The sequence below is a fragment of the Anolis sagrei genome, chromosome 5, assembly GCF_037176765.1.
Source record: "Anolis sagrei isolate rAnoSag1 chromosome 5, rAnoSag1.mat, whole genome shotgun sequence".
Classification (NCBI taxonomy): Eukaryota; Metazoa; Chordata; class Lepidosauria; order Squamata; family Dactyloidae; genus Anolis; species Anolis sagrei.
The window spans coordinates 102304028-102330735 of NC_090025.1; the positions used below are offsets into that span (position 1 = coordinate 102304028).

At 39.7% G+C, this 26708-nt stretch overlaps 1 protein-coding gene across 3 annotated transcripts in view; it reads right to left on the reverse strand.

The window, feature by feature from the left end:
* The window catches only part of LOC132776438 (potassium voltage-gated channel subfamily KQT member 1-like), a 277235-nt gene that overhangs the window by 239639 nt on the left and 10888 nt on the right, over positions 1–26708 (reverse strand). For all 3 annotated transcript variants that reach the window (XR_009631613.2, XM_060778096.2, XM_060778095.2), the window contains exons 3-4: positions 6250–6340; positions 1754–1880 (exon numbers count right to left, since the gene is read on the reverse strand). Coding sequence is in view for 2 of the 3 variants with exons in the window: in XM_060778096.2 (XP_060634079.2) it covers positions 1754–1880; positions 6250–6340 (218 nt within the window). In the remaining variant the exon portion in view is untranslated. The remainder of the gene's footprint in view (positions 1–1753; positions 1881–6249; positions 6341–26708) is intronic.

Sequence of the window (26708 nt, forward strand, 5' to 3'; positions counted from 1 at the left end):
GCTGCGAGTTTTTCAGGCTGTATGACCATGTTCCAGTAGCATTCTCTCCAAATGTTTCACCTGCATTTGTGGCTGGCATCTTCAGAGGTTCTGTTGGAAGTGAGGCGAGTGGAGTGTATAGAACATGGCCATATAGCCCGAAAAACTCACAGCAGCCAAAACAATTAGTCTTTGCATGCAGAAAAGGAATGCAGTGTTGAATAAGAATTGGCATGGGCTTCACAAAAAAGGCATGCCAAAGTACTCTTATCTCTTCTTTTTTTGGTTGAGCTATTCAATTGGTCCATCACTAGACTGCTGAAGATGTAATATATATTGATTTCAGTAAGAATATATATTACATCTTCAGCAGAAGATGTAATATATATTCAAGAATATAACATGAAGATCCTGCATGTTATATTCTTGCAGACAAGATGGTAAACTACAGTCTGGTGAATCTGTAATTACTGTATTTCATTTATTCTTAGGCACCATCAATTGTAAGGCGCACATGAATTTCAAACAATTTTGGGGGGAAAATTGTATGTAATAAGTTTTAGATTTTTCTCTGTATATACAATACCTTTTCTGTTTTGTTTTGATGTGCAATCTTTCCTGTAGGATGAGGAGGCAGTGGGAGAAACCTGGACGTCATCCATCTACTTGAGTCTATTATTAAGTGTTGAGGAGGCAGCCAAAGCAAGAAGCATGCTCAGCAAAAATAAACAGCCACCTAACTGAGGACAATATGGTGGGAGTGTAGAAAAGCCATTGGGGTTTGGCTCCTTCCTTCTCCTCTTCTCTCGGGGGATGGACAGACGGGATGGAACAAGACAGTTTTGACACGGGGGGAAAGTAAATGTATGGCATACCTTATTTCTGAAGCCCCTTAAATGGGAAAAAGTGTGCCCTTGATTTGATGAAATACAGTAATGGATAGACTGACTTCAGAGAATGCTCACCAATGATTGCTATTCATTCTGGAGAGAATCATAGAATCATAGAATCAAAGAGTTGGAAGAGACCTCATGGGCCATCCAGTCCAACCCCCTGCCAAGAAGCAGGAATATTGCATTCAAATCACCCCTTACAGATGGCCATCCAGCCTCTGTTTAAAAGCTTCCAAAGAAGGAGCCTCCACCACACTCCGGGGCAGAGAGTTCCACTGCTGAACGGCTCTCACAGTCAGGAAGTGCCACAGAATTCTATCCTGGGCCAGGTGGGAGTAACCAATATGCCAGAGGAAAGGAACAGAATTCAAAAGCTGAAATGCATCCAGAGAAGAGCACCCAAGATGATCAAAGATCTGGAAATGAAGTGTTAGGAGGAAAGATTGGAGGAGCTTGGAATAGACTGACTTAAAGGGTGGTATATTATTATTATTATTATTATTATTATTATTATTATTATTGCTATTATTACATGCCTCTCCTTGTGGTACAAGGCAGGAAACAATAGATTAACAACATTATCCTTATGTTACTTCATTATGCCTACTGTGCTTCATGTTTCAAGTTCTATTATGCTACTATTTTGTTTGTAATATCATCCTGCTGTGAAAATACCTTTTCTCACCAGTTACTTGCTAATGAGAAAAAGAGAGTAAGTGTTAAATCTCCCAATGAAATGTGCAATCAAGTTAAACATAATTTTCAAACGAGATGTGATGGCAACGGAATAAAATCTACTACTGTAAGCAGTGATGGGATGAGGAAAGAAATATGTAGCATGTCCAATAACAAGATTATTATTTTTACAATAAACATCTCACCTATTATTGATATAGGTTTCCTAGCAAAACGTATTCTTCCTTTAATGCCAACATATTTGCTTCTGCAACCTGCAGACCAGAGCCTCACCACATATTCAGCACCAAAAAACACCACCAAGACAATTTCCTGAAATTTTTTCAAAAACAGTAATTTAAACTTTTTTTATATGCAGAATATTTTAACATTGTTCTGAAATATATAACCATTTTGAATACACTTTAGCATTTTCTTCAGCAGCATCGATAATGAGTTTTACCAATGAATCAGTTTGAGAAATCGGCCCAAGATTTCAATCCACAAAAAACCAAGACTTATACACTTAGGTGTTGCTCATTGCCATGCCCTCTTTGCCCACAGGTGGTCAGCTGATGGATAAGATGGCACCTAGTAAGGGGACTCATAGTCTACCAAGCCATTAAAAGCATTGTGGTTTTTTGTCACGTCAGGAGCAACTTAAGAAACTGCAAGTCCCTTCTGGTGTGAGAGAATTGGATGTCTGTAAGGATGTTGCCCAAGGGACGCCCGAATGTTTTGATGTTTTAACATCCTTGTGGGAGGCTTCTTTCATGTCCCCGCATGGGGAGCTGGAGCAGATAGAGGGAACTCATCCGCGCTCTCCCTGGATTCGAACCTGCGACCTGTCAGTCTTCAGTCCTGCCAGCACAGAGTTTTAACCCACTGCGCCACCGGGGGCATTGTGGTGAAAATATTAAATTACTTTCTTTTTTTAAAAAAAAGGCAAAGGAAACTCAGAATCTTTTAAATGTTTGGTGGAAAGCAAATATAGGGCGATTTGTATTTGAAAACAGAAAACAAAGTGTTGCCATTGTTTGTCTTCAAGTTGTTTCCAACTTAGTATGAATTTTATGGGGTTGAGAATGTGTGACTCTTCCAAAGTCGCCCATTAATCGAGTTAAAACAATGGCCTTTATCCTTATACACTGATATCAAGAAGAAATTTGCTGTAGTTTTATTATCAACTGAAAACTACATTTAGTCCACATGTGTCTCTTCTTACATCTGATTCGTCTTACATTTGCCTTTTACATTAATTAGTTTTTAGCTAATTGCTGTTTGCAATGTATTTGTTGTTGGGTTCATTTTGTTTTTTACCGTGTTTCAGTTTTGTCAAGGTACCTTTTGCCATATGAACAGATCAATAATGAAATGGGTGGATCATGTTCATAGTTTATTTTCAGAATTCAGCCTTATAGCTACTCACCCAAGAGCAATTGAACTAACTCAGTCAGGCCCCTTCTACACTGCCCTATATCCCAGGATCTGATCCCAGATTGTCTGCTTTGCACTGGATTATATGAGTCTACACTACCAGATACTCTGGGATCAGATTCTGGGATATAGGGCAGTGTAGATCCAGTCTAAGTGTAGATACATCCTAAGGCCAACTCAGTCTATTTCTGAATAGACAAGTATTTATTTAGTTTTAGGTTATAATATATTATATCATCTTAGGATATTTTATTTGCCTTAACTGAAAAGTATGGATCAAGGTATAAGTTGGCAACAATGGAACTCTTGCTGTATTCCAAAAGGATCTTTAAAGCAAGTTATTTTAATTTCTGAGAAAAGTTGGATGAGTATTTAAATTACACAGAAAATGGAAAAGAAGTTTCTGGACAGTGATGGAGGAACACAAGGATGGTGTAAGTATGCTACCATCCTAGAACTCCCACAGGCAAGATAGTGGCTTGGCTTGCTACAGGCTGTAGGCAGCCTTTAGAAACTGGGTGGATCCAAAAACAGTCTAAGGTCAAACTGGGAAACCAGCCCAATTGTAAGCATGATCTAAAGACAGGGTCAAGAGAACAGAAAGGCCACACATGGCTCAAGGGAGAAGGAATAAATACCATTTTATGAACATCAGGGACCAGGAAGAGGAAAGGTTCACTAGTCAACTGGGTCACACAGAAGTACAACCTATGTTGTTTCAGCAGGAGAAAGGCCAGGACTGAAGGTATCAGTATCTTTGTCCTTCATTGCTGCACTCAAAACCAGCTGGTCCAAATCCAACAGTTTCTGCTGTTGAGAAGTCCTGTCCACCAGGGGATCCTGACACTTCTTGGTTATTCAATCCTGTGGGAATGACTGTGTCAATATCCTGTCAGCTTGACTGAATATTTTGCTGCCTCCTCTAATTTTATGAACAAAACTACTAAATGGATCGGTTTTCTCTTGCTGGAGTTTCCAGCCTAGCATCTCCAGGAGTGTGGGTGGTATCTATGGAAATGATGGAGTCGAAGAGACTCATGGGAATTCAGGCTCAGGTTCCTACACTGAGGATCCCTAGATCAAGCATGATAGGAAAATTCTCAGCATGAGAGATGGACCTCCACCTGGGCCTGGGTCTGAAAATGCAAGGAAGACTTTAGTTTTGTCAAAGTCACACTCCTAATAACTATAGGACCTTTTTAGACATGTTGCTGGAATCGCAGCGGATTGTGGCAATTCAGACAGTACACGTCCAGGGGTATGGGAACCCATTCCCTGATGCCCCGCACTGTCCCAGCTTCCCACTACTTTATCACATGGGGGAAAGCATCCGCTGGCTGGCTTGCCTCATTGAGGGCAATGCAACCATGGGAAGCCTCCTATATTGCCTGTGGTGGTATTTGCAATGGAGCCACCCTGGAAGTACTTCTCCGGTGTTAGCAGGCTCCATGGCAAAGCTGCTGCAGAAACAGTTGCTGCCCCATGTGCAGAGGTCCATATCAGTTGTTACTCCTCCTAGTCCACATGACTCTGAGTTGTGGTTGCCTCATGAACAGACTTGTTTGGAATCTCTGCTCCTTCTTTTAAGACAGGTGGGTAGTCTGGTCTCAATCAACAGGAGGCTTTGGCCTGGGAATGTGCTAGAAAGTATGCCCTAGTGCAGTGGTTCTCAACCTGTGGGTCCCCAGATGTTTTGGCCTTCAACTCCCAGAAATCTTAACAGCTGGTAAACTGGCTAGGATTTCTAGGAGTTGTAGGCCAAAACATCTCGGGACCCAGAGGTTGAGAACCACTGCCCTAGTGTCATGACTTTTTTATTGATGCATCTGGGCTGACGGGTTTCTCTGGTGGTACTTCTTCCTCGGTATGTAACAATACATTAGACAATCCTCCAAATAATGTGGAAGCTTTGTCTTAATTTCTATGTCTGCTGTTGGCAATGATGGAAATCAGGATAATCCAGAGTGAAGACAACCCTCAGACATAAATTTTAGTAATAGGCTACAGGAAGAGCATTCTCCTGGTCGAATATTTCAAAAATAAAACTTCCTTTAAGCAGCAAAGTCTGAAGTAGAGTTCCTCCCCCACCCCATAGCTATATGAAGTTGCCATATCCAAAGTGTCAGGATTCCCTACACTTCTCTAATCCATTCTAGCTTTGTCATGTTCTGTTCACTGCTCTTGCCTTCCACATGATAAGGTCTTTCTTTATCCTCCATGATTTTTTTTTTTTTGTGGGAGGGATAGGCTTTTGTTGGACTTCCTGTCTCTTGTTCTCTTGGAATGGTATTGGAAGTTGCATTTGAGGTATCTTGTCTTGTTCATGTGTGCCTCTGCCTCAGCTAGTTCTCCATATTCTGATTTCACAAAAATACTTGTCTACTTTGGAATATAATTTATCTTCTTCCTTGACATGTATGCAAGTGTCCATATATGGTACTTAGTTACATGTGCCTAGCTGAGGATGGCAGCATGGTTGGCCTATGACTCCATCACCCAGGATCATATGCATCTAGCTCAGGCATGGGCAAACTTCAAACCTCCTGGTATTTTGGATTTCAACTCCCACAATTTCTAACAGCTGGAAAGTTGTTAGGAATTGTGGAAATTAAAGTCCAAAACACTTGGAGGGCCAAAGTTTGTGCATGCCTGAGCTAGATGATGCCTTACAATGCTATTGCTATTCTATGGAAACCTGTGAGCCCTGGAAACTGAATTTTGGGATGGCCTTGGTTTATTTCTAAATTTGACAGATGGACATGTGAAAAATAATATTCCTTTGTTTACATTTTTGTATCCCCTCCAAACCTAACCCTACCTCTCTCCCATCTCACTATTTCTGCAATGTACAATTGCACTGGTGTCTTGAAAAATATGTAGAGGAAAAAATGTATTTAAAAAGAAACAAGATATTCGTAGGTTTGGGAGAGGAAAATGTTTACCTTTTTGTCAATTGATGTTTTAGGTTTGCAGGCTCTTTTGCTCCTTAAAATTGATGTCGACAATCTCTCTCTCTCTCTCTCTTACAGGAGTCGTCCCCCCCCCCCCCATCTTCATGGTGATTAGGGGTGCAGGACTCCCATGAAAGTGGACAAAACTATGTCCTAAGAATTTAACAGAACTTATTTCTGCACAGAAGTATAGAAAATACCTTGCAAGATTATTTATTTTTCATCTTTGATTGGTTCATTTTCTCCCACAGAAAATTATTAACAGGTAAAAAGCAACTGACATTTCATCTAATACTTTTAACTGGATCACTCACCATCCAAAAAAGTGTCCCAGTGGCAAATTCTGCATAATGTTCTATAGTGGACAGAACACTAAAAATTAAGCAAACGAGCACCAACAGAAATCTGTAAGAATAAAATGCAGAGGGAAGAAAGAATATGTGCTCAGTGATGGATAAAATATAGAGTTCAGTTCAAAATCTTTTTTACTCAGTTTTCCTATAATTTTAACAAAGATCCAATGCTGAACTTTCAGAAGCATTAAAACTAATTCTTATTTCAATTTTAAATAACCAAGAATTAAAAATAAAAGCAAGTTCAGTGTATTTATTTTTATTTTATTTATTTGAAACATTTATATTTCGCCCTTCTCACCCCGAAGGGGACTCAGGGCAGAGCACAGCATATATATGGCATGCATTCCTTGCGTGTATCATTGTCATTTTAGAGCAGTATCTATCTAATTTGGTAGAAAGGCAATACAACGTTAGCAATGCAAACCCTACTTTACTAATCATACATTGCATAGAATGAATAGAAACAAATGTGACTGCTTTATCAACAAATGAGTGAGATTCTTTAAACTGGTTTCTCTCCAGATCGTATGAACAGAATCAAATCTGTTCAACTCAAAGTGGAGGTCTCATCCACCATCCAGTGACAAAAAATGAGACAGATTTTTTCCAAAACTCTACAAAAATGGTCTTTGCACATTATTTATTTTTGTTTGTGAGCAAGTTCAATACATTTCCCCAAGGGAACAAGAAATGTTTAGACAGTTTTTCAGATGTGGTACTCAAACTTTAGAATGGTGATGCCACCACCAATTTCTCTCTTTCAAATACACCAAAAGTTCAGAAGAAATCTGGACTGCTGCCACAACTAATTTTTTCTGAGTACCACTGGAATTGCTGAGTACCTGCTGCAGAAATTTCAACGGTGGATGAGAATGCATTTACACAAGTAAAACTGCTCTGCCAGCTGCACTCATTTCTTGAGACATCAGATCTGGCTACAGTGGCACAAGTATTGTTATATCCAATTTGGATTAGTGCAATGCATTCTACATTGGGCTGCCTTTGGAAACTATTTGGAGACTTCAGCTGTGCTGCAGCAGGTTGCTGACTGAGTGGGTTATAAAGAGCATATAACCTTTTTTGTTAAAACAACACCACTGGCTCATTTTCAGGGAGAATTAAAAGCAGTGGGGACAACCTTTTAGACTAAAAGTATTTGTAATTGTATTGTGTTTCCAAAACGTTGTACACTGTGGTATAGGCTGGATGTTAATTTGGGTTTCCCTTTGAGACATTTAAGCATTGAAAACCCAATATCTAAAACAGAAAGTTTAACCCCCTTTTTTCTCTCTGCCTGGTTCAGCATCTAGCCTTTTTGAATGCCTAGATAGAGAAATGGCTGTGGTGGGAGTGGCTGACCCTCTCGGATGGCATTGCTGTTTTCCTTCTTTGAGAAATGACCCTGTGAATTATCCATAGATCATACCAAGAATCAGTTCTGGCCTCAAAACTTGCCCTTCACTTATACATGAGTATATATGGTATACTCCAAATCATTCAAAAATCCACCACATTCAGACATTTCTGAACAGTTTTCAAACTATTTGCATATAATTTATTATAAGTACCTACACTGGACATTTCCAAATATACAATAGATTTGTGATAAGATCAGATTCTCTCGAGAAAAGGTCCCAATGAAAAAAGTGAAAAGCATTTTGAGCCATGAAAGGGGAAGAGCAGAAAAGGAGGGGAATCCCATTCCTCACTTCATTGTACTACCAACAGAAGTAAAAGGGATCCATTGCACCAAAGTGGGTGATAGAAACCTCATGCAGTATTGGGAGCTATTCATTGCGCACCAAGCAGATCTTAGCCATGTCCCATGCACAAGACTCACAGACATGAGTAGAAATGAACAGAAAAATCTTTACTCTTAATAGCAGAGATGAAACACAAACTTGCAATGTTGCATACAAAACAAACAATGCAAGAAACTTACATAGTCTTTGTAAGTAACACAAAATAAGGCATCTTCATCTTCAGTGAAATGAGAAAACAAAACATAAACCTTGAGTAAACAGCTATTCCACCATAGCCTTCTTTAGAGCAGCATAACGGTTTCTCTCCAACCTGCTCCTCAGAGCAGAGCCTTTGAGCATAGATCTCTGCAGACAAAAAGCTCTCCAGAACTATATTCTAAAAACCCATACAGTTATACCCTATCAGGTGTGGTCCAAGCTTGCTGATTGACCTACATTACCAGCTACCCGTAATAATTACCTGCTACAACTAACTGTAACACTATTGACAGGATTTATCTGTCTATAGTTAGGGACAAGAGAATCATGGGGAGGAGGCAGATCAGCAGCAGGAATGACATCAGGTGATAGGAACTGTAATCAAAGATGAGAGTCCAGCTGAATTGCCAGTTTGCTTGCCTTGTGCAATGAAATTCTATAATTGCCTGTGATTGTAATTACGAGCAGAAATAATGTCAACTGTTTAAACTTAAGATTTTGTGTAGATAAATATATTACACCAATAACTTCAAATGTGTTTTAACCAGCACAAAGATCATGTGTCATAAATTAACCAACTCTACAATTATAAATTAGGGTCAACTAAAAAGATCAGTACGCTTTAATCTGGGAATTGCAGCTGGTTTGAGGCGGAAAAGCAGTATTAAATCCTGGACCTCAACAAGTTCAGATCCATGATTTTCATGGCAGAATATCCAAAACTACGAAGAATGAACCAATATCCCTTTACATTGCAGATCCATTCTATTGCAGTTGCTTTCAATAACAATACAACAGATTTAAATTCATTTTTCCCTTAGCATTCTTAAACAAGTTCAAAATGAATATGTTGCAGAATTTATCAGCTTTCACATATATACATATGCAAAATGCATTATAAATTAACACATATGTTTAAGATGACATAGGGTGGGACAGAGATTGAGACAGGCAATCTTTCAAGACTGTCAACATTCACAATTAAAACCGGGCTTAAAACATTATAGTTTCTTATGTCATTGCATCAGGAGAGTACATCCTGATATTTCTCATCCTTGGACAAGATATAGGGGATAATAACAAAAAGCCTTTTACTATTCAAGCTGGGACTTTCTGTTTGCAGTTAAAATACAATTGAGTCCAAAACCAGTCAAACCAATTGGCTAAAGAATCTATATAAAAAACAAATTGGATTACAGACTCATAGAAATATCTTACAAAATTCTCACAAGATTAAGAGATGTGCAATGTTGGCTCTGGAAAATCCACAAGAATTTGTGGATGTGCTATTGACAACAAGAGAAGCATGTTGCACTAGAGCCCTGAAACACCTTTTCACCACAAACCATACTCTGTTCAGGTAATCCAATAAGAAGTTTATTTAAAGAAGAGCATATATAAAAAATAAGCAATTAAAAATATATAATCAAAGTTCAAAAGGTTATTTCCAAGATAGCCGAGAGTCCAAAATCCTTTCAAATAAAGTCTCAAGAGTCAATCCACAAATATACCCATAAAAAGATAGCATGAATCCAAGTGTGATGAATCTAACCTTTTGATCTGTAGCAATATACAATAATATAGATGGGTTCCTGAGTGAATTGTATATAACAAAAATACCACTAGTATAACATAAACAATGATATAATTCAACAACAGTATATAAATATGCTGCACTGTTAACCTCACAGTGACAACAAACAGTATGGTGCAAACTTATAGTACAGTTGTATTTTCTTATAGCTAGCTTGAGTAACAGCCTACCACAATTTAACAACAATATATATACATGCTGCACTGTTAACCCCACAGCGGCAACAAACAAACAATGTGGTGCATCATAGGTTACAATACACTTTAGTACTTCCAAAAGTTATACACTTGCACAATAATACATTTGATAATACATTTAAATGGTCACTCAGTCCCAACAAATTGATTTCCACAACAAACTTCTACGGAGAGAAGCATACTGGATTTTTAGATTAAGGACAGAATACCCACATGGTTTGAAAGAAACAAATTTGTACAATTGTTACACATAATTTCTGGACCTTTACTGTACTATGCATCCCTTCTTAAATACATGGAGAGCACCCACAGTGCCATCTGGTGGTTGCTGTTCACAACCCTTGCTCCTATGGCTTTAACTGAGTTTCACCTGAAGTAGTTCTTCCCCTTTAAATGGAGGAATATCAAAGACCTTTCCCATACTCGCAGCCAGAACTAAACTCAAAGCAGAGTATCTCGTGAGTACCCTCTCTTATGTGTATATACTGGAATATTTCTACAATATAACCATTCTTAACTTAATAATTTACAAAACTTACAGCCACATTACGTTCCTTTTGTATAGATACCAACCCAAAAAGATTTGTATCTCCTGTGGAGAACATACTTTCATGTGCATAATTTTGTAAGTATTTAAATGTATTATCAAATGTATTATTGTGCAAATACAACTGTACTATGAGTTTGAATCTAACCTTTTGCCAGGAGGCCGAAGCCTGGAAAGTCAGTAGCTGACATGTTGAGAGATAGGCAGGAGAGCTAAGAGGCAAGAGGGAGGAGTCAGCCGACTCCTGATTGGCTAGAGCAGTCAGGGGAGGAATTAGCTTTGAGAGGGGAAAAAGGCTGTGTCTTTTGACTAGAAGGGAGAAGGGCTTTAAACATCGAAGAGTGTAGAAGTATAGTTAGGAAGAGGGAGCTGTGAAGAATTTAGACAGGGAGAGAGAACTTTTGAAGTGAGCCTTGTAGTTAGAGCATAGGAAAGGCAAAGGTTCCTGTGTCACTGTACTTAGAAGGGTCAGGGTAGGAAAGCCTGTTTGCTCTGTGAGGCAGTCAGTACACTGTTCTCAGGGACACACTGTGTCAGTGTTGTGAACAGTGTGAAGCAAGTAACTCACAGGGAACAAAAGTTATAGTCTTGAGAGAAGACTGCTTGTCTAACCAGCTAAGCCTCTGAAATGCATTAAGCTTTTGTACCACTCTTATTAAGAGTTGATTTGTTCATCAAGTTTAAATAAACCTGTTTCATCTTTAAAACTGGTGTCTGCCTCGGTCTATTACAATCATTAGATCTCAGCTAGCCTAAAGACAACTTAGTTTCAGTCCAGTCAGCGAGAGAAGCAATTATTGAAGAAGAACTAAAGGCTTGAACAAACTTTACCAATTTCACATTCACACTTATGTTTTCCTCAGACATATATTGAGGTGGTGGCGGCGAATCTACCCATTACATCAGTAATTAACATCGTTAATGCAGTTGGTCACTTGATAGTAATACTGAGGTGGGATAAGAGAGTCTTTCCCCCTTTGTCACAGCCATTTATCCTTGTTAAAGTAGTGTCCAGCTGAACGTTACCTCCTTTAAACTGGTGGGCAGTGGGTGTGATTGCTTGTCCCCCCTGCCCAAGATTACGTTTATCTTTATTATACCAAGTCAGGCAACCTATGCCACACATGAACTAGAAGCAAGAACTAATTTAGAAACCTGAATTCCAAGAACATAAGACCAAAAACCAAGAGCTGTTCACCTGAATACAAAATTGCTCTCATAAAGAAGTGTAACAACTGGAACGGAATATGGATTACAAGTTTGGTTATGATTCTACGATAAGACGGAGCGGATCATTTTTAGTGTAATTATAGTAGTGTGTATTAGTGAGATGTTGTTTTTCGATATGCTTTATTGTAAACTGTCTTTTATATATGTTGTACACCGCCGTGAGTCGCCCTAGGGCTGAGAACGGCGGTCAACAAATGCAGAAATAAAAATAAAATAAATAACAGTTGGAATTACTTTAAAAGGCCTCAATCCCTCCCATTACATCATTTTTCACACACCTGCTTTTCATCTCCTTAGCTATAATTATCTGGGAAAGGCGAGTCTATCTTTGTTGCATGCTGTTTCCGCAATTCCAAGCACCTTGACTTAAACAAACATTCATCTCCCACATTTCTCTCAAACTGCACTTCTGGCAGGTTTTCATGAGAACTGATATCGCTTTCTCCAGTCTCGTGGGAAATGCCAGGAGATTCCAAAATAACTCTCTCTAAGCCACTTCTATCCTCCTTTGGACCCTCTGAATCTATACTAGCACCCCCTTCCTCATCTTCTGAGCACTCAGAATCTGACCAGGCTACAACAAAGCAGTTATCTGGATTCAAAATCAACCAACAATAAGACAAAAATGCTAAGAACACAAGAAGGGACGATAAAGAGAAATTAATGTTCATCTCAGGATTTAAGATAGAAAAAATGGTGAGATGCCTAGGAGCTATCATATGAAATAAGAATTCAAACATATATCAGGATAATTATGCAAAAGTATGACACAGAGGTAAATAAGAATTACAAAGATGGACAAAACTAAAACAAACATACCAGGAATAAAAACCACATAAAATCAACTAACCCAAAGTTTTTCAAAGTGAACAATAGCAAAGTAGAAAGCAATATCCCAAAGTAGACAAGAGCATGAGATATGAGGCACAGAGGCTGCTCCCTTGAAGCCCTAAAGCCCTATACTTTCGCACTAGTGCTCCCTCTGGTGCTAGTTCTTAACTCAAAATGCTGCTCACATGTCAAAGCAATGGCTCTTAATACCAGCAATGGCTCTTAATACAAAATACTGTTAAGTTGAGGCACTCTTACGTTGAGGTTCCAGTGTACTACCCTGCTACAGAAATTAGAAAGGCATTCTTTGGAAATGTCTGTTTTAGTTCCGCTTTAGCTTAATATTTTTCTGACTGGTAACCTCTATACTTAAAATATTTATCTGCTATTTTATCTTCCTTTTTTGTCTTCTAGATAGCAGGTCTTTTTAGCAGCATATTTAAGATCAAGTTCCAGCCTAAAAATAGTGTTTCGAAGAATTCAAACTGGAACTTAAGATGCTTTCCTTCCAGCAGATAAAAATGCTAAGTAACATGAGCGAGTGATAACAGCGAGAGCAACACTGTGCCAATTTGATTTCTAAATGTTTTAGTATCACTAACCCAGATAGCTATTACATTCAGCATCCAAGCCCCACCATGAAAACGTCAAATGTGCTTTAAATACACTTACTCCTCCCAGTGTTGCTACCTTTAGTTCATAATGGTTGTTCAGTTTGAAATATGAGGGATACATGAAGGGAGAAAGTGGCATTTGAAAAATGCAAAATATTTGAAAATGTAGCCTTGGAAAGCAGGGAGGACAATTTCTTCTCAGCTTCCAGCAGCAAAATGTTTTGGATACCCTTAGGTTTTCCATGATGTTTTATTATTATTATTATTATTATTATTATTATTAAACTTATTTATACCCTGCTCCATCTCCCCCAGGCCAACTCGGTGCGGCTTACATGAGGCCATGCCCATCAGTTCAGTACACAACAATATAACACAAAAACACAACAAAACCAAAAAATAAAGTACATAAAATGCAAAACCAATATAATAAGTGACACAACAATATAAAATCTAACATTAAAACACAAAAGATTTCACTGGGCAGGGCCAAATTCAAGGATAAAATTTTAAAATACTGGGAGATAGGACAATGTAAAACATCGGGAGGAGGATCCTGGGATGAGGAGGGATTTAATTGCAAGATTTTATCTATTACACTTCCAAGGGAACTCAAAATTTAGTACAAAGATGGGCGACGCTTGCCCCTTGTGATGGAGGAATGTGTTACTTTGCTGGAGAGGTGTACGGAGTCACTGCATGTGCCTGCCGTTTCACCACACTTGCTGGTGAAACAGCATCGAGTGGGGGATGGAGCTGTGTGATAAAGTATCTCAGGCAGCAGTCTCATATTGCCCTTTAATCTGCTATCACCAAGAAAAGTGTCCTCAAGATTATTTATAAATTAGCCCTATACTTGTTTTGTGATGTGTTGTATTGATGTTGTTCACCACTTTGAGTCGCCTGAGGGCTGAGAAAAGCAGTATAGAAATAAAGTAAATAAATAAATAAATAAATTTAACTCCTGTGAAATTATATAGAATTATGAGGGGTATTTTTAAGTAAGGTCCGTTTTGTTGTAGACACTAGTAGTTCGTGCGCATACCGCGACGAACGCATGCGTCGTGTGCCGGCATGCCTCGGGAACAACTGTGCTCAGTTTCCACTCTGTAGCTAACCTGTACGGTTCTGTTCTGTGCTTTAAAAATGTTTAAGACTATCAACTCACCCTCCGCATGCGAGGTTCGTTCAGTGATACGGTTTTTGTCAGCAAGGAGCCTGCCTGCTGCAGAAATTCATCGACAGATTTGTGAAGTGTACGGTGATACTGTTATGGGTGAAAGCAAAGTGCGTAGGTGGGTACGACAATTCAAAGATGGCCGTGACAACGGCCATGATGAGGACCGCTCCGGTCGCCCTTCTTTGATTACAGACGATTTGGTGGTGGCAAGTTTTTATGAAGAGGGTATTTTAAAATTGGTTCAGAGGTATGATAAGTGTTTGAACAAACTTGGCAACTATGTCGAAAAATAGAGTGAAGTATGTACTTTCTGAAAATAAATTTACTTTTTTGAAATAAACTTTCGTTGTGTACTTATGTTCAAACGGACCTTATTTAAAAAATACCCCTCATATAAGTGAGGTACCCCTAAGGTGATAAAGCTTACTTCTATACATACATGATCTCACACTAGAGCATGGATCCATTTTAAATCCAGTTTCTGCTTTCTGCAGAATTCTGGGGCTTGTAGTTTAGGGGAGTGGCCTTTAAACTAGAGTAGTGTAAGGAACCATTTTCCTCTGTTTCATCCATTCTTTCATTACTTATGGGAGCATGTAACGAAAAGACCCCTCCCCCTACAAAAATCAGCTCGACATGAAAGCAAGCGGGAGCCGATCCCGGCTCCACACCTGCTTTTCGGCATCACAGTTGAATCTTTTTTGTTAATCCCCCAGCAAAAAAAAAAAAAAAAAAAAAACCAAGAAAACCTTCATTTCCTGAAAACTACTACCAGTTACCACTCCTCTTCCAGGTGGTCATTTTAAGTCTCCTTAAAATGCCTTGGAAGAGTGTGTGGCTGCTGGCATGCACACTGTCACAATGCCAGGCTCTGTCTTTACAGAGGGAGAGATGAACCAAACTAAAACCCAATTTGTATAAAACAATTTAATTAAAACAGCACTTACTTTTTGGTTGTTTTAATAGTCCAAAATATAAAACATAAAGGTTGCACTCAGCCACAGAATATAAAACAAAAACAGCAAACACTGTTGCAGGTTCAAGATAACTCCATAGTCAAAAGGTCCAGTTCAGTGGCCAAACGCTGGGAGTTGAATAAACAAAGTCCAGGGATCAAGAGTTTATACTGTAGTCAAAAACCAGTCCAAAGATTCAAGGTTCCAAAGGTTCAGGAGACACGTCAGGACACCAAAAATCCAGATAACTGGGGAAAAACCAGCAGCATCTACCACCAAGATAAAAAAATACTTTTCTCCCAAAGATCAGTCCCAAGGCTAGCTCCTTATATCCAGAAACACCCAGCTGCAACCCATCTTTTGCATACCTCCACCCTTAATTGCTTTTACCCATGAACTCTTACTTACAGATCAACACTTTAGAACTAAGACTTACATTAACCCTTCCATCACCAACTGCCATCAACTGCAGAATGATACATGACTCCTACACATCCCCTAAAATTATCATAACATCATCAGCATACAGATTAATCCTGATGTCTTCCTTGCCCACCTGATATCCTTTAATGGCCGGATTGTTCCTTACTGAATTTGCTAATGGCTCAATGGCCAGTGAAAATAGGGCTGGAGAAAGGGGCCATCCCTGTTTGGTTCCCCTCTTGATATCTATTTGTCTAGTGTGTGCCCCATTTACTGAGATGGTTGCTTTATTTCCCCTATATAGCTCTTTTATTACCTTACACACTTTCATCCCCATATTACTTTCCTCACATACTTTCCTGTTCAAATATTTGTGATCTAATGAGTCAAATGATGGGAAGGGGAGCCCAGAAAGCCCCCCCCCCATAATGTTGATCACGGGAGTCTTTTGGCACCCCAGAGTGAAAACAGATACCTGCCCTTCCATTTCTTGGGGGGTCCCAAAAATGGTTCAGTACCTCCACCAAAAGCCGAGACACTAAATGGGTCAAGTTTACCCTGAATGCACTGCCCTCTTTTGAACGGCTCAGCCAAGTGGGTCCTGGGCCACTACAAACCCCAGAATTCTGCAGGAGGCCAAAGTGGATCCATGCTCTAATGTGATGAGGTTGATAGTATAGGGATTGATTACTCAACTGTACAGGCATTTTGGATTCAAATTTTAAAATAGATATCCACAACAGCTAAAAAGTCTCTAATGTATTATTCACTCTTAATATGTCTTACGCAATTTGTTATAATCACAATGCTGGAAGGGGGCCCATAGGCCACTGAGTTCAAAGCTCACTCAATGCAGGGAGTCCAGTTCTAGCACCCCCAGTAAGTAGCTGTTTAGTTTCTGAAGATGTCCAAATAAAGAGACTCTGCCACTAATTTATATAATTGATTCCATTGTCAAACATCAAGAAACCCTCTCTAATGTTCAACTGATGAGAGACTAACTGAACCTCCCATAGAAGGGAGTCCTACTTTGCAATAAATTACACTAAACTCAATGGCCTTAAGTCCAACAAAATAGTTTTCCCCCTCTTCTTCTCATCTTAATGGCATTATCAGGGGAATTCCCAGTGATTGGATTTAAGTAAATAAGGACTACTTGTTAATACAGAAATCCTAGAGAACCTGCATGAAGTAAAGCCAGATCCGGTTTTAGCACAGGGGCCAGGCTTTAGCACAACAGGTTAACCGCCAACTGCTGTAATAAATCTTGCCAATTGAAATGTTGACAATTCAAAACCCGGGTAGGAATGAGCTCCTGACCTTCAGCCAAGGTTCTGCTGACTTAGCAGATCAAAAACAGCAATTGTGAAAAGATAAATAAGTACCACTTTAAGCAGGGAGGTATTTAAATGCACCCATAAGGAAATGCTAGAAAAATGCTTGTGAGTCGATCAAGGAGGAAGCTTATGAACAAAAGCTCTTCGGCAGGGAAAATGGAGTGATAGCACCCTTCTGTAGCCAGAACTTCAAGATGCCGAAGATGGGGAAACCTATATACATCTATCAATATAAGGTTGCCTGTCTTGTCATTGTATAACGGCACTGAATATTTGTCATATATGTGTTCTGTGATTCACTCTGAGTCCCCTTCATAGCAAGAAGGGTGGAATAGAAATACTGCAAATAAATAAATAAATAAAGTACTGATTTAAGCATTGGACATGACCTCTGGAGAACAGGGTTTGAATCCCTGCTCTGCTATGAATACCCACTGGCTGGCCTTGGGCGAGTCACACACTCTTGCCCTCGGAGAAAGGCAAATTTAAATCGTCTCAAGAATTCTTATCAAGAGATCTCTGTGATAGGTTCGCCTTAGGGTCACCATAAATTGGAAACAATTTGAAGGCACACAACAATGGAAATGCTAAATATAGGACTGCATGATAATTTAAGGAGAAAACCCACAATTGTGATTTCTTTCCACATTTCAAATGATGGGGAATGTAAATAGTAATTGCCTGCTATGCTAGAAATCTGAGGTCTCAAGAAACATTTCTTGCAGTGCTGAATTCTTATCTGAAGGACAATGCCCTTATTTTGCTTTTTCTCCATTGGTACTCCCCGGTTCATATTAAAAGTAGAAAGTATTGGGAAATGTGCCCTGGAATTTCTGCCATGAGAGTCAACACAAGGTCGCTCACGATTAGTGGTTCTCAACCTTTCAAATGCCATGATCCTTGGGGATCCTGCCAGAACCTACAATGCTAAACTTGAGGTCTCCTTATTTTTTGCCTACTATTAAAAGCTGAAATGAGACAGGATAGTCTCCCTGCACTGCTTGGAATAAATCTTTTTAAATAATTCATCAGCTAGGAAACTTTGTATGATATTTGATCATGTTTATTTCCTTAAATGATACTTTAAGATATGGAGGTATTAAATACTACATGAGACCAATTGTAGTGGAAAGTTCAGAGTAATTAGGGTAACATGTTCCATCCAACATTCTGATACCTTGTTATGACTATCAAGGTAATTCTCTTACCTGTTTTTTCCCCCTCCACCTCTCTGCTCAATGTGAGGGTTCACTTTTTATTTGTTTATGTTTATAGCTGCTCCATGTGCTGCATATTTTTTCTTCCTACTATGCAGAGTCTCAGGTTTAGTGTGGATGTTTTGTTTTCCTAAGTCTATATAGTCAAAAGATAACTCATGTGGCATGTTAACAAAGAAACCATTTCTAAATCATGCAGCATCGTGATGCTGCATCTGCATCATGATGAGTGAATACTGATAATGTACCAAGTTATAATGGGTCTACTTCATCTTTTCTATGTATAAATCTTATTTAAATAAAATGGATCATCCTTTACTAATGACCTCCTTAGTAATATTGGGCTAAGCACCTAGTTTTAGGCCTTTCACAGATCTATCCTTTTGTAAATCATCTATCTACACTATAGGGGTTAAATGTAGTTTGAACCTGCTTTAATTGCCTTGACTCATTGCCATGGGATCCTAGGATTTGTAGTCTGGTGAGACATCAGCCCTCTTTGACAGAGGAGGCTAAAGACCTTGCAAAACTATTGATAGTAATAATAAAAAGCAATTGATAATAATAATAATAATAATAATAATAATAATAATAATGGAACCTCCGGTGGCGCAGTGGGTTAAACACCTGTGCCGGCATGACTGAAGACCGACAGGTTGCAGGTTTGAATCCGGGGAGAGGCGGATGAACTCCCTCTATCAGCTCCAGCCCCTCATGCGAGTTCATGAGAGAAGCCTCCCACAAGGATGATAAAAAAAACATCAAAATCATCCAGGCGTCCCTTGGGCAATGTCCTTGCAGACGGCCAATTCTCTCACAACAGGAGTCACTCCTGACACGACCAAAATAATAATAATAATAAATTTTATTTATACCCTGCCACAAGCTCCTCAAAGGGACTCAGGGCGGCTCACAGAAGCACTATGAAGTGCTGCATGTAAAAGAAATAATACATAAGCATATAAACAGCAGCATAAATTAAAAACAACAAACATACATAGGTAAAGGTTTCCCCCTGACATTAAGTCCAGTCGTGTCCAACTCTGGGATGTGGTACTCATCTCCATTTCTAAGCCAAAGAGCCGGCGTTGTCCGTAGACACCTCCAAGGTCATGTGGCTGGCATGACTGCATGGAACGCCGTTACCTTCTCGCCGGAGCAGTACCTATTGAGTACCACATTTGCATGTTTTGAACTGCTAGGTTGGCAGAAGCTGGCAGCGGCTTACATGAGGCCAAGCCCAATCAACAAATTACAGCAAAATGAAACCAAAAACACATGCAACAAACAACAACATAATTATATAAAACATATGAATACATTAACGACATAAGATTACAATAAACACAGTCACAGTGACAATGGGTGGCTACATGTGCGAGAAAATGATTAAAAACTGATTAAAGGAGAAGCAGGTTATTAGCGGAGGGGGGCTCATTAAAATGAGGATTGTGGAATCGAGCTTTCCCACGAGGGGGGACGGACGTATACTTCAATGACAAAAACGTTGAGGCTGAGCAATAGTATGAGGTTGTATCACCAAAGGCATAGCAGAAGAGCCAGGTTTTAAGGTTCTTTCTAAAGGTTTCTAGGGTCGGGGCTTTCCTAATCTTTCCAGGTAATGAGTTCCAGAATCGGGGGGCCACAGAGGAGAAAGCTCTCTCCTTTGTGCTCACCAGGCGAGCTTGTGAAACTGGCAGGAGCAAAAGAAGGGCCTCCCAGAAGATCGGAGGGCCAAGGTTGGTTCATGGTGGGAGATATGGTCACATATACTACTTATATGCTTCTAACCCCCTCGATGGACTGTCACCTTGTCGTGGTGAGGGGGCTTGCGTGTTCCGATGAACCTGTAGGCACAACAACTGGAGTCGTGCACTCCCAGGAGTGGCTGCGGGGGAGGTTCCAGACCAAGCACAGTCCGAAGACCCAAAGACCTCAACGGCGGAGCAGGCGGAGGATAACATGGCACATGTTACAACGGCTGCGAAGGCGGAAGAAGGCTGCAACAGACTGAGAAGCCACGGTCATTGTGTTAAACTACATCACCAGTGGAACCTCACTCTGTGAAGTCTGTGTGTTGATCAGTTGTGCACTGACCTCCGCACATTAAAAAAACCCACGCACAGGCGTCTTCCAAAGAAAACAAAAACCAAGCAACCAAAGTCCCATGGCGATCAGCGAGTGGCGACGGGGGCAGGACTGTGAAATCTGGAAGCCCCTAGTCACAGACTGGCACATGGGCGGTGGGTACGGACTCAGTCGTTCTACCTCAAGGTCCGAGGCAGTTGAGTAGTTCGGCAGCTGTATCCGCGACTGAGCAGCCCTATTGAGGACCCACTCTGCTCACCCCACATGGGGAGGGGGCTAGAAAAGGTGCCCTAAACATAGTCTGCCTCACTTATCCCTGACTGGACTGCCGCGTCCAGTGGGGTCACCACCCTGCGGCCAAAAAAGGAAAATGAACTCCGGTACGTGGAATGTACGGACTCTGATGGACAACAGTGGCAGTGAACGCCCCGAACGCAGAACTGCCATCATTGCAAGGGAGCTGGGACGCTTCAACATCGACACTGAGAACTGGGAAGCCCTGGCCCTTGAGCGCTCCAGCTGGAGGACAGCTGTGACCAGCAGTGCTGCAGAATTTGAGGAGGCACGAGTGGAGGGTGAAAGAGAGAAACGTGCCAGGAGGAAGGCGCATCAAGCCAACCCCGACCGGGACCGCCTTCCACCTGGCAACCAATGCCCTCACTGCGGAAGAAGATGCAGAGCAAGAATAGGGCTCCACAGCCACATACGGACCCACAAGGAAATCCATAATGGAAGACCATCTTACTTGTCCAACGAGGGATCGCCTAAGTAAGTAAGTAAGTATATGCTTCTAAAGACGAACAATAATACAATTTTGTCTCTATTTAGTATTTTTTTATTCTATGAGTGCTCTTCCTTTTCAAAATTCTGATTCAGTCCTTGATCAGTTTCCTCAATTGAAATTTAATTTCACAGTAATACTACTGTCATTGTACCAATGTCTACTTTTTAATAATTGAAAAATTAATATAAGAAGAAAGAAGAGCTCTTTGTGAAACTTCTAAAAGTTTATGTACATTTTTTTAATTACGGAAAAAAGCTGGATGAATATAATATTCCAGTACAATAATATTTTGGTGACCCAATTTGCTTCCAAATTGATAGGCATTCAGCCACCTGAGTTTGTTATTGCAGGAATGATGTCAGTAATAATCCACACGTCTGCTCATTTTGACTCTCTGCCTAAAAAGCTTTTAAGACATGATAACAAAATCATCCTTGGCAGGACTACTTACTTCAACTCTGCTAATTTAAATGCTGTAATTGCATATGCCAATAAGTTTTCAATCATGTCATGTGGACTGAATATCATATTCAAACCACAGTAAAATATTCTGGTCATCGTGTCAGCGTCATTGTCTTAAATATGCAGTTTTCCTAGATGTCAAGTGTTTACACTGAAAAATGAAAAACATTCGAAGTTATTTAATCAGATAAATAAAACGTTGGCGGTGTTCCACAAACATTCCTGGGAAATTGCTGAGTTGTGTATGTAGAAAAGGAAGGTCAATCTGCTTTCATCACTAGTGTTTCATATTTCAAGTGCTTTTTTTAGAAAAACAACTAAGTCCTAGCTCAAATAGGCTTAGTGATGACTATTCACATATTTAAATCTACAGAAATGAAATCTGTTTAAGCTTTCGACATGATTATTTGCTATAAGTATAGTCCTTGAAATGAGGTTCTGTTCTTTTAATTCACAAGCTCGTATTCTTCACCAAAGGTATTTTTATTATAATTTGCTACCTCACGAAAGGTAATTTGGAAAAGAAAAGAGCAATATACAGAAAAGTTAAAAAAACAGTTTGACATAAGTTTCCGTTATGCCGTGAAATAGAGAGATAGCCCTTTGTTTTAACAGACAAGCAATTCAACTTTATTTTTACACCCCCCCTCTCCTATTTCCAGGATCCAGTGACTTCAATCTTTAATAACAGCAGTGATGAACTCAGGTTCAAGCTCTAATAATAATCTTCCCAATCACATCTGGATGACATAGTTCTATCATTTGGGCTGCTTCCAGAGCAAGCCTTTGTTGTTCAATCATATTACCACCTTTATGGAATGGCCAGGATGTATGTGTTTCTCATGTTTGCCTACTTCTTATTCTGTATTTCACACACCCACAAACACGCCCCCCACACAAGTAAACATAGACTGTTTTACTGTTTGCGTACTGTTTGACAGGTAGTGGAAAGAGCTGCTCTACTGCCTAGTAGTATTAACTATGGCAGTTGGTTGATTATCATGCAGCGCAATCCTATCCATTTTTACTCACAAATTATGCCCTACTACCTGGAGTGGGATTATATATACAGGATGAGCATAACTTCCTTTTTAAAAATGCGTGTCATTCAGTCAGTTGAAGACGTACCGGAGCGCTAGTGGTCTCGTTCGAGAGGCGGGAGTATAAAGTTTTGTCCTGACACAGTTCAGTCGCCATCATGTGTTGGAACAGTGAGGAGCATGCTTTTGCCGTTGAGGCCTACTTTTCAAGCAGATTTGGAGCGGCCGGCCCGCTCTCCATATTTGGCCCCTTGTGATTTTTTTCTATGGGGTTTTTTGAAATCCCGTGTTTATGTGAACCATCCAAGGACCCTACAAGATTTGAAGACCAACATCCAGAAAGAAATGGCCAACATAACGCCTGCTATGCTGGCAAGAGTCATGACAAATGCCAGAAATCATTTTACTCAGTGTATGGAGAATGGAGAATGGTGGACGTCACCTACCTAGTTTGATCTTCAAAACTACATAAAACAAAACTTTAGGTATGCGCCTACATTATATAAAAAAATAAAAATTTCTGATTCATACAATGGGCTTTATTAAATTTTGAAAAAAGGAAGTTATGCTGCCTCACCCTGTATATACACTAAGAAATTTTGCATAAAATGGGACACAATTTCTTAATAATATTCTTAATAATAATTAATAGGGATGTGCAATTTTTTGTTAGCCTTCGCAAGTCGGATCAAATTTGTTAAATTCGTACTTACAAGGCGACATCTGACACGTGGGTGTGGCCTGCACCAAAAACTTAAGGATTGAAACTTACCAATACTTTTTCATTTGCATTTTGTAAATCTTGGACATCTCTCAAAGTCAGTTTCATTTTCAGCGCAAACCAGCAAAGCAAAGCCAAAAAGGCTTCCTTTCCTTTTTAAATTAATGGCCTCTCACCATTAGGAGAGGGAAGCAGCAGGGAGGAAACAGAGTGCACTGGGGAAAAACCATGGAATTCTGGGAGATGTAGTTTGGGAAGGCGAGGAGCTCTATGTCTGAGAATTCAAAAGGCCCTGCCCTAAACTACATTTTCCAAAATTCTGCTCAGCAATAGAAAGCCCTAATCAGGATAGGGAAGAAATCCAACAGACTTCCAATAAATTGTTGAATCTTCAAAGAGGAGGACTGACTGATCCTTTTTTTCATCTATTGCACATGCCTAATAATTAATATTCTGAATGATTATATTCTTAATGTTAGAGGTTAGCTTTCTGCCTATGGCCCTCATCATAAAGGCCAGATGAAGCATCTTGCTTCACTTGCCATCTGGGAGAAATAAGAAGGGCAGCAGGGTGAATCTGTTGCCCTGCATGCAGCTCCCTCTCAGCTATGCTTTCTCCATTACATGGGAAAACCATCCCCCAAGTAAATCTTTGTGATGGGCTGGGAAGAAATCCCCAAATGGAAGTTCTATTAGTTAATATGAGAGACATTCGAGAGAGATGTTTTTCTCAAAACTTAAAAAAAATCCCTAAAATCAAGGAGTGAAATTCAAGGAGATGGTTCTTATAGCTTTTTAAAAAGATGTTACTTATAAAAAAAAATATTAAAATTCCCCCAAAATCCGTAGAAATGTGAAACATTCTGAAACGTGATAGGCTAACAGTGGTAAATGTGTTCTACCATTGTAGCATGTTTCACCCCAATATCTGTAAAAATGAGGGTGAAAGCCCCATTTGAAGCATTTACTATAATGAAAAAGTAATGAAATTCTGTTATTCTCATTACAATAACAAAATTTTCACTAACTATACTTTAGAAACAAAACACCAGTGCCCCCTAATTTTGTGATGAGTTTCGAAACTTTTTTCATCTATTGCACATGCCTAATAATTAATATTCTGAATGATTATATTCTTAATGTTAGAGGTTAGCTTTCTGCCTATGGGCCTCATCATAAAGGCCAGGTGAAGCATCTCGCTTCACTTGCCATCTGGGAGAAATAAGAAGGGCAGCAGGGTGAATCTGTTGCCCTGCATGCAGCTCCCTCTCAGCTATGCTTTCTCTATTACATGGGAAAACCATCCCCCACCCCCGGGGTGAAGCCTCCTGTGTTGGGGGGAAAGCATCCTGATGGGGACTCCACCAGAAGTCACACAACGCTGTGTGATGTCTAATGGGGTTCCATCCATTAGACAGGGTGAAAGCGTCCTAGGACACTAAATTCACCCTGTCTGATGAGGTTGTGTTCTCCTTGATAATGTCAGGATTAATTTAGTTATGTATGTGTTTTTCAATGTGCTTCTATGTATTGCCAAGATGGATGCCAATGTGAATTGAAAATGCTATGCAGAAATGTTTATACTTTGAGGCTGTGATTAAGTGAACTTGAAAAAGTAAGATAAGGTTTGTTCTTGCTGAGAACAGAAGGGAGTTGCCAGTCTCAGCAAGAGAAGATAAGCAGATGTGAAGAGACTTTCAGTTTTGACTAGTTCTTTGTTGTTTTTCCTGAATTGTAGCTCGCTGTAGAAAGACGTGTCTGTTGTATGTACTTAGTAAACTTAGTTTCCTTTGTAACTCAAAGCCTGCAGAGTCCTTATTTTGCAACTCAGTGTCTGCTTGATCTAGCATTCCTTCCGCTGGGTATTGTCAATCTCTGACAGATAATACTATAAATATTTCAGGTATCTTCTGAAGGATTTTATTGACTTTTGTAGGGTAACACTAAGGGCAAATAACATTTTTTTACCTCAAATCCTCTGCGAGCAGAACTCATCACATATGAGCCCTGTTTCTGGATGTTAATCTGGTACAAGAACAGCAAGTCATTCCAGAACGTCCAGCTTTTTTGATGGGTGGAAAGCTGGATCGGGTTGGATTTGGGGTGATCCAATGTTCACACATTAAAACAACCTGCACAGTGTTGCCAAGCAGAAGCAGCCTTGCTAGTGATCAACATGGCTGAGTAACAGAAGCTACGCTGTCAACAAATGTCTACCATGGAGCTGATTTTGGCTGGTGAGACAGCAACAGAAGTGGTCCCAATGCATTGTTGGCCCGGAATGATGTCTGGATTCCAAAAGGGATTTGGGACATTCTTGTGTTGCATCCAGAAAAGCTCCAGAGCAGAGTATTTCAGCTGGTGTAGATGCAGCCACTCATATAATGCAGTTTGAAACTATTATTTCAAGCAAAATAAAACTGCAGCTGTTTAGACCTCCAAGTCCCAAAATTCCTTACCATTGAACAATCTGGCTAGGGCTTCTGGGAATTGGAGGGCCAAACAGCTGGAGGGCCGCAGTTTGAGGATGCCTACATTATATGGTCAGTGCATTATATGCATTACATAAGTTTACACTGGCCATATAACACAATTTCAAACTATATCATATGGCAGTATAGATGGAGCCCCATTCTTCTGATGAACTACTTCGCTTATATTTTGGTAAATATATGATGCTTCATTAATTCATTAATTCTGCTCCTGTGTGTAAACTTCATTTTGTACTGTGGAGTGCCCCAGTGGAATTTACTATTTGGTAAGTGAATGTACAAACCAAGAAATATTTCAAATTTTGCAGTGGAGGAATGGTCTGGAATTGTCCTAGTCCCATTAAGATGACAGAACTGTAGAAGATTTCCATTAAATTTGATTTAAAATATGAATCTTTCAATGTTTGTCATGACCTGCTTTCATTTTGCTACTTGTCAAGTGAAACAAGGTTTAGGTAGGGACATTCAAAAGGACATAATATGAAAGGAGATAATACAATTCCATACTTCAGTCATTCACAGATATTACTGGGGAAAATTGACAGCAAATTATCTGATCGGGTTTGAGATGAAATTTGATTATTTCTGACAGTATTTACCATTTTTAAAAAATGTAATCTGGTTTTTAGAATTGTAGCAAGATGTAACTAAGGCCCCATGTACACTGCCATTTAATGCAGTTTCAGAATGTCGACTGACCACGTTGAGCTGGATTATATGGCAGTGTAAACTCATACAATTCA